Source organism: Brachionichthys hirsutus, chromosome 9 (assembly GCF_040956055.1).
Source record: "Brachionichthys hirsutus isolate HB-005 chromosome 9, CSIRO-AGI_Bhir_v1, whole genome shotgun sequence".
Taxonomy (NCBI): domain Eukaryota; kingdom Metazoa; phylum Chordata; class Actinopteri; order Lophiiformes; family Brachionichthyidae; genus Brachionichthys; species Brachionichthys hirsutus.
This window is the reverse complement of record NC_090905.1, coordinates 12,989,407-13,005,447: the sequence shown is the minus strand read 5'-3', so window position 1 is coordinate 13,005,447 and position 16,041 is coordinate 12,989,407. Positions and strand designations below refer to the sequence as shown.

The 16,041-nt window shown below is 45.9% G+C and overlaps 1 protein-coding gene across 1 annotated transcript; it reads right to left on the bottom strand.

Moving 5' to 3' along the window:
• Positions 1 to 1,658: 1,658 nt before the first annotated feature.
• On the bottom strand, positions 1,659 to 11,085 carry lmo4b (LIM domain only 4b). The gene is made up of 5 exons (XM_068743312.1): positions 10,937 to 11,085; positions 9,489 to 9,729; positions 4,340 to 4,436; positions 3,737 to 3,892; positions 1,659 to 1,750 (listed from the first exon to the last, which is right to left on the bottom strand). Exons 2-5 carry the CDS (start codon positions 9,722 to 9,724, stop codon positions 1,742 to 1,744), a joined length of 498 nt encoding a protein of 165 aa, XP_068599413.1. The 5' UTR covers positions 9,725 to 9,729; positions 10,937 to 11,085; the 3' UTR covers positions 1,659 to 1,741.
• Between the last annotated feature and the right edge of the window lie 4,956 nt (positions 11,086 to 16,041).

The window sequence follows — 16,041 nt, the reverse complement described above, 5'->3', positions numbered from 1 at the left end:
CATAACTGGGCTACTCTGAGAAATAATGTCAGACACATTCAATTGGATCAGATTGTTCTTGGCTTGAGCGGTTATCACCATGTATTGACAAAACACAGAAGTCTGTTTACTCTTTTGGCACATTTCGGTCTGATTTTCGCATGAAGAGCTTCGCCCCGTGTCGCCGCATTGTTTCAGGGATGGCGGCGGGCCCACGAGGCCCAGACTCCACTGATAAGAGCATCCAGCCACTACCGGATCCCTCCTTCAGACCCATTAGGTCTCGCAAGGACTTCAAACACCAATTTGTTCTGCAAATAGCCCATTCAATTTGTGGCTGCTGAAGAGAGACACCTCTCTCCCTCCCTGCAGTAATTGAATCTTCAAAGGGACATTTTCCTCCATTTCTGTCAGGTATTAGAGTGATGAATAGCAAACGGTCATTTGAACAGAGGAAGAGGATGCAAGTTTAGCCATTCTCTGGAAGATGCTCATCGTGATCCTTGATGATTGCTGGGCTGGAAGTGGAATCACGGCACTGCAGGGTCTTCAACAGAAGGCAGGTCAGCCACTAAACGCCAGGCTTGAATATCGCAAACACATTCTTCATAACTTGCTAAATCTTGCAGTTTCACGAAATCATGAAATTAAATGTTTCAAAAAAAATGAAAGATTTCCTAAATCTGTTCATTTTATTTTAAATGTAAATAGACCCTTTCAGAAGCTTTTGCAATGAATTCGAGGAGGCTTTTTATATCTTCAATATTTTTATTAATTAAATACACCATACTGGAACAAATGTCTCGGAAAATATCACAAATAAATTTATCTTTCATTCAGCATTTATATGTTGGTGATGGTCTCTACGTTACCGACTACGAGGAAATGTCTTCAGCTTTCCGTGGGTTGGGTTTCCAGGAGAAGGAAGAGGACTGGAGTCAAAGTGTGAAGGGTCAGATGTACTGTAGCCACGCCCGGACAATGACATTTACATGCATCCTGTACATACATGATACTTTTACAAATACACCGAGAAAGTGTTCATGATTCTTTTTTTTCCTTTTACGTTTTTTTCCCACAAAAAGCGACTGTTTTTTTTTAAATCCCCATTTTATGTATATATATATATATATATATTTATATATATATATATATATATACACAAACACACACACACCACTAAAGCAAAAAAAAAAAAGAAAGAACCCCCCCCCCCCTTTGACAACACTTAAAATATATAAAGTGGAAACACCATGTTGTTGAATTGAGGATAGAAAAGGAAGAGGAAAAATGAAAAAATTCCCGACCCCCCCCGGATGTCTTTAAACAAATAGGCAGAGTTGAAACGTCTGCATCTCTTTAACCTTTCGTCTTTTCCCTCACTCCTTCAGCCACAACATCTTCTAGTGAGTAATTTAATTCTCTCTTCTTGGAGAGTCCGGTTAGATTCTGATCAGTCACCTTTTTTTCTTTTTAATTCAAGGTCACAGAGTCCTCAGCATCCAGACTCAGGAGCCTCAAGTGCAAGAATCCACCCATACTTGTGGAAAGAGCCAAGATTGGAGGTTGGGAGTTGGGCATGGGTTGCAGAAACAAAAGCTGGGTTACTTATAGGTTGGGCAGAAGATTCCTGGGGGGGGGGGCATGGGTGCACAGCTAAAAGGCTGGGGTGGGGGGTGGGGTGCTGATCCACACTGTCTCCGGTGACAATGGGGAAGGGTTAAAATGAAGGCACACATCCTGCTTCCTGCACAGCTCCTGTCTAACACACCTGAATAATGAGAAGAAGAAAAAAAAGACATTTAAAAAAAAATTAGGCTGTCATTATTAGCTCACAAAACCTCATGAATGTTTCACACTGATAAATCAACTCTCCGGCAGCTCCAGTCTTTAATTTATTGATCAGCCAGGCTTTGAAAGCCATCTGGTGTCCCATTTACTTTGCATTAGCTCAAAAGTGGAGTGATTCTCTTTGGTATAATTATAACCACGCTCCAACATAACTGCAGGAGGTGTTCAGTCCTGTGAAACGGAAACAAATAAATAAAGAAATAAAATAATGATTCTAAGGGTGATTTACTTTTCCCTTCATCCCTCACATCACTAGGAGGGCTTCAGTCTATTAGTAATTGCAAACTCCTACTTGGAGGCTAATTAAAGTGACTGACGCTGGGAGGGTCTCTCTCCCCTGGGTCAAAGCGGCTCCGTGTGAGAGAGGTAATTTGTTTGTTCGGAACAAAGAGTTTAGGAAGACGCTGGGAAGAAAGCTTAATAACCAAACATCAAATGGCTTACGCTACAAAGACAGCAAAATTGCACATAATCAAAACAATGGTCAACGGATAACCCGATCTTTGCAAGCAGTGACGGCTTCATCCCCCCCCTTGCTAAATCAGCCTTCACCCTGCCATCCTATATCCCGTCCATGCTGCGCTGCGAAGGACATAAGGTGTATTGATTTCCAGAGCCGTTATCCCGCAGTACATCTGTGTTATTTGAGGCTGTCCAAATTCAGTTTGAGCAACAAAAAAAAGAAAGAACTGAGAATGCGTGTGATGCGGCGCCCCGGCAGCGGGATAATTCTCCACTGGCGGAGATAACAAAAGCATCCCGAGACCGTTCCCGCCGAGAGACGAGTCTCTGTTTATTTAATAATTCTCTCTGCTATAATTAAAGCGCTGGGGCCAATATTCAGATTGCATTTTAGCATCAATAATTCAACAGTTTTCACTGCAATTGATGTTAGTGCATAAATAAAGAATGAGGCCTCATATTTACTACACCAGAAACGCTGCAAGAGACATGGAGGGTGGGAGTAACGACTTAAACAGACATTTAAAATTAAGCTAGATAATGCAACGGCTTTCAATTTAAAAGTGAGGAGCTCTAAGAGCTCTAAGAGCTGATTTGTAGAAGTGACAAGCCCTTAAAAGGCCTGTGACGTGGAGGGGGGGGGGGCGCTTAATGGAGCTCTACCTCTCCTCTACTCAACAAACCACTCAAGGTGAAATGCACGCTCCCAACAACATAATTCCTCTTTCTGTCGGAGTCAGAAACACTCCCAAACACCTCCCATATCTCTCGGCGCGCTGTATCAATAAAGCTCCTTGTTGGGAGGCAGAAATGATTAGATCTCCTGCGGGAAGAATGAAGCTATCCTGAAGAATGAAGTTATCCTTCGTATATGATTAGGCCTTCTGTTTTGCTTTCACCAGAGGCATCAAGATCCAATCAGGGAAAGCCATGCTGACAGCGTTCATGATGTACTGGCTGCTGCAGCTTGCCGCCTGTGTTCAACCTGGTGCCTGGATGCGATACTTTTGGCCTTGGAGGGATACCGTAGTCTGGGCTTTTCCCAGTCTTGTTGATGTTAAATGCTGTTCAAGCTGTTGGATTTAATGGCAACGAGCGCCATTTGCTTTTTTTTTTTTTTTTCAGATTTGAACATCAAAAAAAATCATTTTTGCATTCTTTGTGTTGACTGTTTGTAGAGAGTGCGAGTCCTCCAACAAGAATTGGCTGTCTAAATATAAAATGCATGTCTGCTCTGCTGGATTTAATACCCTCTGCATGCCTCACAGTGAGGCCGAATTAATGACATCAATATAAACAGAGTGAAACATGTTGGTGTGAAAATTACCGATGTTTATTTCTCTTCCTGCTAATGACTCAACTGGCTGATGCCAAGCTGGACTTTGAGACGAGAACTCGGAGCCTCGCGTATCGCTGGCGCCGAGACGGTGGACGAGGCGCTTACCTTCTGATCGGGAAGCAGCGGGTTCGTCTGCAGCGAACTCAAATGGCCATTGATGAGCGCTGTGGGTCTGTCGTGTTCGCAGAACAGGCTGCCGTTGATGTAGTGGAACCGGTCCCCGGGGACGAGTCGGTTCCGGCAGGTGGAACATGTGAAACACTGCAGGAGGGGCAGAGAGAGAAGCGATCACAAGCGGGCCCGGGGAACGCGAGGCGGCGCTCGGAACTACTGAATGTCGGTGTCACCAGTGGCTTCAGCCGGGAAACGCCGCTAACATGGGCTTCTTCTTCACCAGTGGATTTATGGTTTGAAAAAACTGAATTTGAAATAATGAAACATGTTTTTTTTTTCCCTTCATGTGACCCAAAGACCTGAAAATATTCCATCAGCAGTCACAAGAGGAAATGAATTTGGAGGGAGGTGACTTTAATGATGCAAAAGTCAAGGTCACGTGTGATCGATTCAGTTCTGTTGGACTTTATTTATGCCACATAAGCAGCCGCCAAAAATCCAATAAAAAGAAAGCATTAGAACACACTAGCCGACTTCAATCGTAGGGCCTTACTTTATCTGGTTCAAAGCGCCATAGAGGAATCCTGAGGTTACCTTGAGATGGTACACGTTGCCCTGTGCCCGCATCACCAGTTCACTGGCTGGAATGGACTGACCACAAGCGCTGCAAGCTCCACTGTTCCCAAATAATCTGAGAAAGGAAGGAGAAAAGCGTCAACCGCTGTATGCATGCGCCTAGCTTTAGCTGCGTTCACTTCGAGTGACGACACGCAGGAAGAGAAGGAGCGAGGCAGGACAAAGGAATGGGAAATCGTAACGATATCGATGGAAAAATAAATCCCCAGGCAATGAAACAGCATGTTACTTTGGTGCCCATTTTTTCACAAACTAATAATAACCTGGAACATAAGCAATCAGCAGCTAAGAGGATTTGATTGTACGTGGAGGCGGAGACATAGTGCTTTTGCCATTAGGACTCCGGTGAATGCTCCGTCAGTGCCGTGTTTCCATTAGAAACGCGCAGCTACTCGGGTTGATATATAATGTGCACGGGTTAACCTTTTCAATCACGGTGTCAACACTTTAGATTTGCTTCTGCTCATCTCTTTCGTCCCCAACCTTCTCTCTCTCTCCCCCTCCCTCTCTCTCTCTGCCTCTTGATAATGAAATGCTTGCTCCAGCTTCCCTTCTATCTTCCTTCTGAGTCCACAATTTAGATTACTTCATCTCGGTGAGCAGCAAACTGAATGAAATTTCGATTTGAGCAGAAAGTAATTTACTGGGATCTGGACCCATTTGTCATCATATCTCACCGGGTGTTTGCTCTATCACTGCACTTTTCCTAAGCAATCAAATAAGACCACGGCATCTGACATGCTCTGGAGAGGAGGGGAGAGAGGGATGGGAAAAAGAAGGGATGGGGAAGGGGCGGTTAACATTGGTGTGCACATCAGATAAAGTTGTTTGGCCGAAAGGGGGGAAAAAAAACAACATTTAGCCAGACAGAACAAGAACGACGTGTTGGAAGAATCGCGCTTTGTGAGGACAATCGTCGGAAAAGTGTTTACAAAATTGATGATGACTCGGAAGGAGGGAATAAATGCGCCTACCCTCCCAACTGCATCCAAAGCAGTTGTCAGCCATATTTGACAAACAAGCCGGAGCTCTTTGCGAAAGGACGCATCGGCAGAAGCAACTTTTTTTTTCGTCTTGGCACCATTTGGAAAGCCTCCATCAAAACTCAATTTCAGAAACTAATTAACTGGAGACTGTCGTCGCCACGCTGCCAATTCTCTGCTTTCACTGGGGCCGACGTGATGGTGGAAAGGAACATATAGGCCTCGCTTTAAGACGCTTACGTCCGTGAAAAGCAAAGGCATCTCTGCCCCGTCAAAAGCTTTGCTCCAATTAAAAGCGTGCTCCTCGTGTTGCGTCGGTTCTTCTGGGAGGTTTCTCTGCAAGGCTGCGTTCGGGAGGCGCAGGCTTCCACCATGGACTTGTATATGGAACGCACAGCAGTTAATTATATTACGGGGGGGGGGGTAAATCTTGATGGCATTTGATTTAAGGAGCCAAAGCCTTAAGGTGCTCAATTAAGTTGCTATATTGGTTTGAACTTGGGCTCTAATGGCCTCTTCTGTCAGTGACCTACAGCACTGAGGTGGACGAGAAACCCCTGGTCAGGATAATTAAGGCCAAGGGACTCTTTAATTGCAGTGACACATCTGGTTTCAGCTTTTTACTCCCGAAGAAGTCTGATGTTTCTGGAGGATGGCTTTATCTTGATTTATCTGTTTTGCCCCCCCGGTTCTGAACTTTGCTGCAGCCACACGTAGCTGATTAAATTAAATAACAAAGGAAAAGACACATTTGGAGCCGTCTATAGAGGCAATGACTATTGGATTTCATTTCGCACTGACTGCCAGGTGAAATATAGCATGGCTTGCTGCTCGGCTGCCTGGTAAATGCGGCCCCTCGTTTACCAAGGCCTTTGAGTGGGGTAAAATTACCCCACAACAATGATTTCTGCAACACAGTCCATTAAAAATGCTTCTCTACATCAGCAGCCAAAGCACCTTAAAAGCACTAGGCCATATTGATACTGAACCGGGGCTTTGCATAATGGCAAGAGCTGCATTAGAGAAAAAGGGTGGCGGTGCCGGGGACGGGGCGGGGCGGGGGGTATTGTGAGGATGAGGGAGGGCATGTACGGATCTGCGTTGTATATGTGCGTGCGTTTGGGAAGAAGGGGGGGTTCAGGGATGGAGGGAGGGGTGGCTGGGTGGAGTGTGGTGGTGGTAGGGGGGGGGGGGGGGGGGGATCAGCCAAATTACACTTGGTTAATTCAGAGTAACAGATCTGGCCCCGAGTGAATTGAAGGCCTTGAATTAATTCTGTTATGACAAATCAAGATAAACGTTTCCCCTAAATTGCATGCGATTTAATTAATTTCTGAGATCCTTCATTCTTTTTTTTCCCCTTCCTTGCCTAATAGTTCACATTCTCTTGTGCTGTCATAGTGCTTGAGTGGGCAGACTTCAAAGTAATATTAAATAACCAACCATTAGATTTACCTCGCACGTTCTATTGGAAAAGTGCCATTTAATTACCTCGGCTTATTCAATTAAGGGGACGGCGTTCTCCCTGAACCCTGCAGCCACAAGGAAATGAATTCTCCCTCTACTAGCAGCCCGCAGAAATAATATCACCTCCAGCTTAAAACGACATGATCCTCACTGCAAATTCAACTTAAAGCTCCACGTGAAAGCTTCTGGCAGCGGGGGCCGATGCCCGCCCAGTGACATCCGTGAATGTTCCCTCCTACGCCATTGTCTCATTACAACTGGGATGTCTTTCTATGCCTGATCAATCATATGTGAATCCCCATATCAGCTGTGTTAATACGAGCTTAAAGCTGTGTTGTAAGCAGTGTATTACCAAAATGAGCCTGGCCCTTTAAGAGGAGAGCAAAACAAAAAAAACAAAAAAACCAGCAGCAAATGGCCTTCGCAATAATCCCTCTTCTCGCTCTGTCTCTCTCTCTCTCTCTCTCTCTCTCAAAAGCCAATTTGGTTAATTAAATGTTTTGTTTGCAGTGTGGCTCTCATCCATTTCGGACACGTCACTGGGAGCGGATACAAGGCAGGGACCAGATCTCATTAGATAAAACCCATCAGGACTAAAGGAAATGGAGGGGGACCATAATTAAAGCATTTAATTGTGCAGACCCACTGTCAGATGTTTCCTCTCCCCCGCTCCTACCTTTATCTCTACAGAGATCTCATGGTTCCATAATATGCGTTTTAGCTCTTCCACCAAGCATGCTCTCATTACAAGTGGAAAGGTGTTTCCACCCCCCCCCCCCCTTCCCATTTTAATTATGTTATAGTCTCATTATGAATGAAGTACCCCATTGACTTCCCCATCCTTTCCATGGAGGTGGTTGAATGAGCGCAGACACGCTTTAGATGTAGCATCATCTGTGCGTATTTCAGTGGCGGCGTTGCATCGTCCACGTCGACTGTAGCGCAGTTTGTTATATTTCATTATTAATGCAAAAGAAACTAGAAAGCCATCGGTAAATACGCCGCTGTCGCTAGCACACGAACAATCGCAACTGTTTGGCACACAAGAATTCAATTTCAGACCAAACTAATTTGGCAGCTGATTCCTCAACCCTGGAAAACCGTCAGCAGCTTAATGGTCATCATATCAAATTAGACTATCCATAGAGATCTGCGTTTTTTTATCTGGATGTAACGTCTTACCTCCAACCCATTTGATTACATTTCCACTCTAAGCTACATATTGGTGGCAGTGCCGTGTCATCGCGAGTTGTCCTTGCAGAGACATTTTAATTTTTACCGCTTCATATTTGTCTTTTATGATATTGGTAAAATACAAATATATATATATAAAAAAAAGAAAAACTTCTATATTGTAGAAGGACATAAAAAAGTGGTCAAATATCTGCGTTTCGACCTGTATCTGCCTCAAATGTTAGATCAACTCTTCTTTGGCCCACGATCGTCCGTACGGACAAACAAACGGATCAACAAACGGATAAACAAATACACGGTTATCTTCCCGGGGTGAGATCTGGCGTTTTAGTTCTCGACCGAAATAAATCACCCCTAAGTAGTTTGGAAACTTCTCCATTTGAACAAACCACAATTGCGTTGGATTCTTCTTGTACCCAGATCAAAGAAACACATTCTACTTGTTTGGGTTTTTTCCCCTCGCAGCCAATCAGCACGTGTGCTTTTTGATTTAATGCGACGTGTGCTTAGCCCACCACCACCGCCGCAGCAGCAGCTGTAGCCAGCGCAGGCTGGTGTGGTGAAGTTGAGCGCGGCGTATCTGACAGAGTTGGCGGTTCAGCGTTCCGAAAGATATTTATGTTGGTGTGGCGTCAGATAAAAATAAAACAAGGAAGGAATATTTTAGGGAAAACTGGTGAATACAAATAAGATCAAAGCAAAAACAAAAAATAAATAAAGTGTAGTACGCTGTTGGAATGTATTGTGACAGTTCTGTCATTAGAAATAGCATCCAGCCCTATTTGCTCAGATATAAAAGAGATAAACAGTCAACGAGGTCTATGCTAGGGTTAAAATCAACCCCGTACTCGCACCCGAGGGCAAGTCAAGAAAACGATTTGAACTTCCAGTAAAGCGCGTCTCGTGTCATCTCATCAGGATGAGTGTCACCACTGAGCTCTGGTTGGGTGTCTGGAACACCTACTAGAATATTTAAAAAGCTCTCCCCCCTGATTAAATGCTGCTTTTCTGTTGCTTTAAAAAAAACAAAGCCACGATCCGTGCATGTGTCTCACGAGATCAATGCAGTGTCCTCCAGGTGACCATGAACAGCAAACAGGACCGACACGCAGAGCAAGCCTTCTGCTTGGTGCTCTGTCAACATGCCCATGTGTTTGACCTCCTTCGGGGTCGACCGGGAGGGGGGGGCTCCAACCAAGACACTCTAACAAACCCCGATGACCTTTGTTCAATTTGAAACACATGTTCCGCAGAAATGAACCCGATCTGAATGATCAGGCGAGCAAAGAGATTCCTGACAGCTCAATATTCTCCGTTTGCTTTAATAATGCACGCAAGATGCGAAATGAAACATCACGCGAGCACAAAAACAGAAACTACTTTGCGTAATTTGAGATAAAACTATTATCACCTCTACAAATCTAAATCGGGGAATAGGTGCAGCACGAGCGTCCGTCGCTCACCTGATGTAGTCATTTCTGCAGAGGATCATGCCACTCTTCGTGTAGCACGACGTGCCGATGTCGCCCAGCTGGGCCTGGCAGCAGGAGCACTTGAGGCAGCGGCTGTGCCAGTAGCTGTCCATGGTGTAAAGCAGGAAGCGGTCGGCGATCTTGCCCCCGCAGCCTGCGCACCGCTTCCAGGACAGCGAGCCTGTGCCCACCGCCGGCGGCTGGCTGCCGACTCCGGGATTCACCATTGTCCCTGAAAACACACAAAGCGACGGCGTCAAGGGTCCGCCGGTTGTCACACGCAGACCCCGGTCAGAGGTCAGAGGTCAGGGGACTATCCTCGCGTAACAGTGTAATAACACCAATCAATGAGCTCATTTGGATTTGCAGCCCTGCCAAAGCCGCATTTAACACCCGAGTTCTGAGTCCCGCTCGGCAACAGCGGAGCGGCGACTCGTGCAGTGAGCTAATCTGCCCTTGATCTCCGTCTCATCCCGCGCTGCTGCTTCAGTGGTCCTCTCTCGATGAACGCCTGTCCTCCGAGAAACACTGGGAGCCACCCGAAGCGGCCTCGCAACAGCGAACGATGACACACGCACTTCTATGTGACTAGCTGGAGGTGGCGGATCAAGGCAAACCCTAAATGGATGACAGACACAGACGTGGCTCCAAAATGGTACCTGTGTTTGCCGACACTCGATGCTTGCACGGCCTTTGACCCGAGCAGTGAGAACGATCGGCCTCGCCACTAAAACCCAACATTTACCAGAACCCGACCCGGAGCCGTGACCCCCCCCCCCCCCCCCCCCCCACGAGACGCGCTGCAGCGATGCGGAGAGAAATGTGGCTTCTTTCAGGTGTAATCCTCCCCAATTTGGTCGGACGACATGCCTAAAGCCAAATCTTCGTTGAAAGGCAGGAAGGCTGATTAGAGTTGGTGGGGGTGGGGTGGTGGGGTGGGGGGGGGGCAGACACACAGAGAGGCATTCAGCAAGCCCATTAGCGATGGCTGCCGGGGACAAACCACAGAGTACCTGAGTGCTGATCTAAAATGAGATGAATCCAAACTGGAAGGGAGTCCCTGGATAAACCAGACGGACCATCGTCAAGTTTCGTTCACCAAGGGGGGGGGGGGGGGGGGGGCTTTTAACTTAGATGGGCCAACGGAAGTAATTACACGGGCAGGCTATCTGGGCGCAGAGACCAAGTCATGGAAATGGAGAGGAATCGTGTGCTGGAAGCTCCTGTGCGCGCTGCTGCGCGTTAATGGAACATGAAATAAATGGAGCATCACGCACGGGGGGGGGGTATAGGAGATCAAGGGGAATAATGCCGCAAAAAACACAGACATACCAGAAGCGACCGGGACAGAACCGGAGAGGTCGCTGCTGTTACCGAATGCAACGCGCTAACGGAGTCGCCATGCAGCAGCGATGTCGGAACCGACGAACAGAACCCACCTCGCTCGCCTCTTCCTCCGAATGGCTGTAAAGTTGGTGCCTCGAAGCGCAGCTCGGAAACACAGAGTCTCGGTTTCAAAAGTGCAGGCGCGCCGCGGACACCGGAGAGCAGCTCGCGCGCCACCGGACGGAGCTAATGGAGTTCTCAGATAGTATTTCCACCGGACGGCTCCGGTTTGACCGTCGCTGCTTTGGCGCTGTTTGTTTCGCTGAAACAAATCGAGTCCATTGCAAGACGTAAGCGGCGTAATCCCCCCCAAACCGAGAAGCGTTCGGGCAAAAGCGGAAGAAGAACCGGCAGAGCGAGGCTGAAGCTGACGGTCCGCCCCCGGTCGGCTCGTCCCGTTAGCAGCTTACTCTACATGTGTCGGTGACAGGAAGAAACCTCCGGTAAAAAACCTCTGTTAGCCGCGTGACGAAAGCGCGGCGGCAGCCAATCAGTGCGCAGATCATTAAAGCGGAATAACAAATCCAGCCAATCAGAAGGAGGCGAGATTGACTCGGTCACCAAAACAAGGATGGAAAGAGAGACGCGAACTGAGAAGGAGCGTAAAAAGGTCTCCTTTATAAAATGTCCATACCAGAGACGATAGTAAAAAAAAAATCCGTTCGTCGTCTGTCCTTTGCAATCAATCAATGACATTGATTGATTGCATCTTTTCATTGAACTTTATTTTAGATTCGTCGGGTCGTCTTTATAATTTAGTTTTTATATATTTTTCCAGAATAAGCTGCATGGCCTCATCCGGTTTGCGGCGTTCCAGTCACGTCTGAGTTTAATTAGTTGACCTTCACTAACTACTGATTTTACCGACGGTGACCCCAACCTGCGGGAAATACCACGGCCTAATAGCTGCGCGCTGGCGCCATCGTCTGGCACTGAAAATAATCGCAGCAAGGCCTGTTGTGGTTTCACAAGCTCATTAAACCTGGGGGGTCATTGGTTTCAACACCTATTAAGGCTAATCTGCATGACCTCGATTTGGCTGAAATCCTTTCATTCATTGTTCTCACAAGTTTAGATTTTTCTTTTCACCATCAAAGACAAGATACGCTGAAAGCAATTGATGTTGAAATAGAAGGGAATTTCCACCTTTATATTCTGCATTTACAAATAATAATAATAATAATAAATTAACATACCGCAGTGTAGCGGTCAGAAACATTTCAGAGAAAAACAAGTGACGTCTTCTGCTCGTCTAAAAACGTGTTCCTATTGGATAAAAGTTACCTCAAAGAAAAGTTGTTTGGGATTCACTGGGTTGAATGGTTTTACATGACAAAACAGCTTCATTATAAGTTGCCCCTGGCTTCATTAGAAAGACATCAGATGTATAAAGATGATCTGTTTCTTGAATTTAATTGTGTAATTATTCTTGCAGCTCCAAAGAGATTGTGCTGCATCAAGCTGATTTCCCTTTGGCAAAGCCAGCGCTACTCCACCTTGGTTTGAGCCACATTCTCTTGACGCTCTCATCAAGCCTCTCACTCACTAGAACAAAAAGAAAACCCCAGCAGAAGATGGCAAAGAATATCTTTTCCACCAAGGATTGATTAATTGATATAAATGATTAAAACAGTGGGAAATTATAAAATGAATTTGAAAAGGGGCCTCACAGGAACAGCTTTGTTTGTTCCGGGCCTATTTTAATGAGCTTTTCACAACTGGGCAAGAGAAATTACTTGGCGTGTTCTTTTCTGGAGCTCTTTTTGCAAAATAATTATGGTGAGATGGAGGTGGAGGGGTCAGGGAGCTGTAGGATATTTGGGGTGGGGGGGGGGGGGGGGGGTCTCAGCAATTGATCACCTCCTTTCTCTGCTGAGTTCTTCCAGTCCTGTGGCAGATTCCAAGTAGCTGCATTATGAAGCAGACAAGATGGAAAAAAAAACAAAAACAGAAACAACAATGTGGTGGAACACTATTTCAATGTCTAAACAGGGATAAGAGAGTGTCTCAGTGTTGATACTCCCCACAGGGGTGATCTCACCGAGATGAAAAGGAGGCCGCAGTGCTTCATAATGAAGCTGCTTGTCCTGTGGGAAAAAGCCAGAGAGCCACATTCAGCGCGGTGGTTAACTTCAGACGGGGATCCACTCTGTTTTATTCTATTAACATGACAGTGAGCCACAAAGAGGCCGGATTCAATCTGCACGTTTACACACCGCGAGCAATCCTCTGATTAAACAACATGTACGTCAGCATAGCTTTTCTCTCGCGCTCATTTTGCAGGATCATATTGGATTGTTTACCATGGCAAAGTGTGGCCTTGTCCTCGATTTGTAACATAGCATCGCACACTTGGCAGAGCCAGCCTGATGGGCTAAGATCGGAGTTCAGATTATCAGCCGATGGAAACCGACCGGACGGAGGCTGGGGCACTCAGCAAGAAGATCGGCAAATGAAATCTTTCAAGTAACTGGCTATTTAACAAAAAAAAAAAAACATTTGGACATTTTGGAGAATAAATTAAGTTGCATACATACACATACATGAGATGAGAAAATCTGTTATATTATGCTATATGATATGTTATATTGTGTTATATGTTAGTTATGTTATGCCGTGCTTTACTATGTTATGTTATGTTATTAAAAATAATCTCATTCAACAACTTAATTTATCTGTTTCTTTTTTCTTTTTGGTATGTTTGTTAGTTTGGAGAACACTTGCGTTGGGTTTGTGGGAGGATGCTATTACACCACATCCTGTTCAATACATCAATAAGATGCAGTTTTTAGAGGCTACAGATGTCCTGCGTTGAGATGGAATGAAAACAAGCACATTCAGAATGAGTAAATTGGTGCGATCAAACCCTTCAATCCAGCTTTGTGACTGTGACGCTGTTTCTTGTGGTGTATTCTCTGCAGGCCTTTTGCCTCACCCCCCCACCCCTGTGCCCCGAGCTCAACTCGGGTCACAAAACAAAGGAACAGCCAGAAGTGTTTGTGCTCAATATTTCCCGCTCATCTATTTGCTGGTATTGATCTGATCCCTTTATTGTTTTTAATTAAACACGGAACAAGTGATCTTGAATTAATAGAAACTTGGAACTCAATAAAGACCCCTGGATGTCAGTGGGTTACTTTGAAGCTGGTGTTTGTAGTTCTCGATTTTATCCAGCCAAGGATATCAGAGACTCTGACGAAATGTGTGAGGTCCACAGCAGGCATGTCGCTTTATGGCTCTCTGTGTTCAAGATGTAGTAACAGCTCACACACACACACACACACACACACACACAGCGCAGATCTGTCAGTATGTGTTAGTAGTATTTGTTTTACACAACCCTGTAAGGCCAGGGCATCTGAGCATTGAGACCAGAGGCTCTGCCCAACTTACACTGCAGTTCAGCCTGAAAGTGCATTAAAACAATAATCCGCGATTTGAACTTGCGTAACGTTTGTGAGCAACGGGGTTTGCTTCCCTGTCAGGCACAATTGACACCACCCAGGCCAGCCGTGATAATAAACGCTGAGGTCTCTGCGAAATAGAAAACAGAGTGCTCTCTGCCTCCCCATGCCGAGATGTTTCCTGTCAGAGTGATCAGTGAAGGAGGGGCTTGTCGAGAACAGCGATTGTTGGATAGCGCTAGTGATTGTGTTACCGCTGTCCTGTGGGGGCCATTCTTGCTCCAGGTAAAGATGTATCCAGATACAGACTCCGTATGTTCTTAATGGGCTCAGATACCACCGGCTGGTTCATCTTCACCTCTGTTACTGCTCCTCTGTATTGGGAAGGCATCATCACCCCCCCACCTCGGTGACCATTGCCATACTTGTCTTAAACATTTGACTCTTTACTGCCTTCTCACGGATGTATTGATTTTGAACATGAATGATGCATGGAGGCACGTGGGTATTGACAGACACGCTGATTGACATGGACACACCTGCTGCTGCATGGTAGATGGAGTACAAATATGTCTTTACAACTGAAAATCCACATTTATTTCCTCAAGGCTCCCACCCGTTGAACCGATGCCCCCCCCCCCCACCCCCAATTAATCCCATAGAGGCACAGGTTGGAGCTTCAGAAGCAATCGCTACCTGATGAAATCTTCACGCCGATCATGACATTTTCCTATAAATGTAATGGATTTTGTCGGTTTTGTAGGCACATTTTCAAACACGGGGCGAGAAAGCACGTCAGCAGTGGTTAAAGAGACGTGGGCCGACGAAATTCAGCAGCTAAATGACAGAGAGCCCAAAGCAGCCCTTCTTTTTAAGTGCTTTAATCGCTGTGTAATTGCTTCAGCACACCATCCCAGACTCTCTGCATGCGTACACGTGCAAACACAAACAGAACGCCATGTGCTACCTCCGACAACACTGCTTTAATGAAATGTCGGGAATTCTTAATGAGTCTCAATGTCTTGTGATAAATGTCATAATTATTCACGCTCACACAACTGAAGTAGGGAATTCATCATTCAAAGCAAATTAGGTCTGGATTCATGTGGGTTCACTCGTAGGCACGTTCACTTTATTAGCTCCTTACACCCATTGCCATAATTGGGGAGCATATTTCATTTGGCTCAAACCCCACTTTACTGTGTGACTGTTCTTTTCCTGCTCTATTTACAGCGACACACTTCATACTGCAATGATGCTGCGTGGGAGATGACGTTGCTGCCGTGCCTGGATTAGGCTCTGTATACCTGGTCCATCTGTCAGTGGGTTCATCTCGCATGAAGAAGTGGTTCGAGGCGGTGATATCTGCTCACATTAATGTGGATTCAGACAAGCCAAGAATGAAAGAAGGTCTTGTCTTTGTGTGAGGAGGCCATGGCCTGAGCTTGCAGCTCCTTGTTGATCAGTAGGCAGACGGGATCATTTCTTCAGGATGACTGATGATGGCTTCCACTCACAGATGCCTCTCTTGTTTGTCTTGGGGTTCGTCTTACCCTTGCTCCCGCTCCCTCTCGCTCTGACAACCTGCAGACATCTCAGACGAGAGACATTCTTCCCACAGATACACACAGAGTCTCAGCCATGGAAGGATGAAAACCAAAGTCTGAGACCACAAAAAAGCTGATGGCAGGGAGTGGAGGAGTTGGTTGAGCTTCAGGATTTGTGAAGATTAGGGACTGAGAGCAAATGCACTT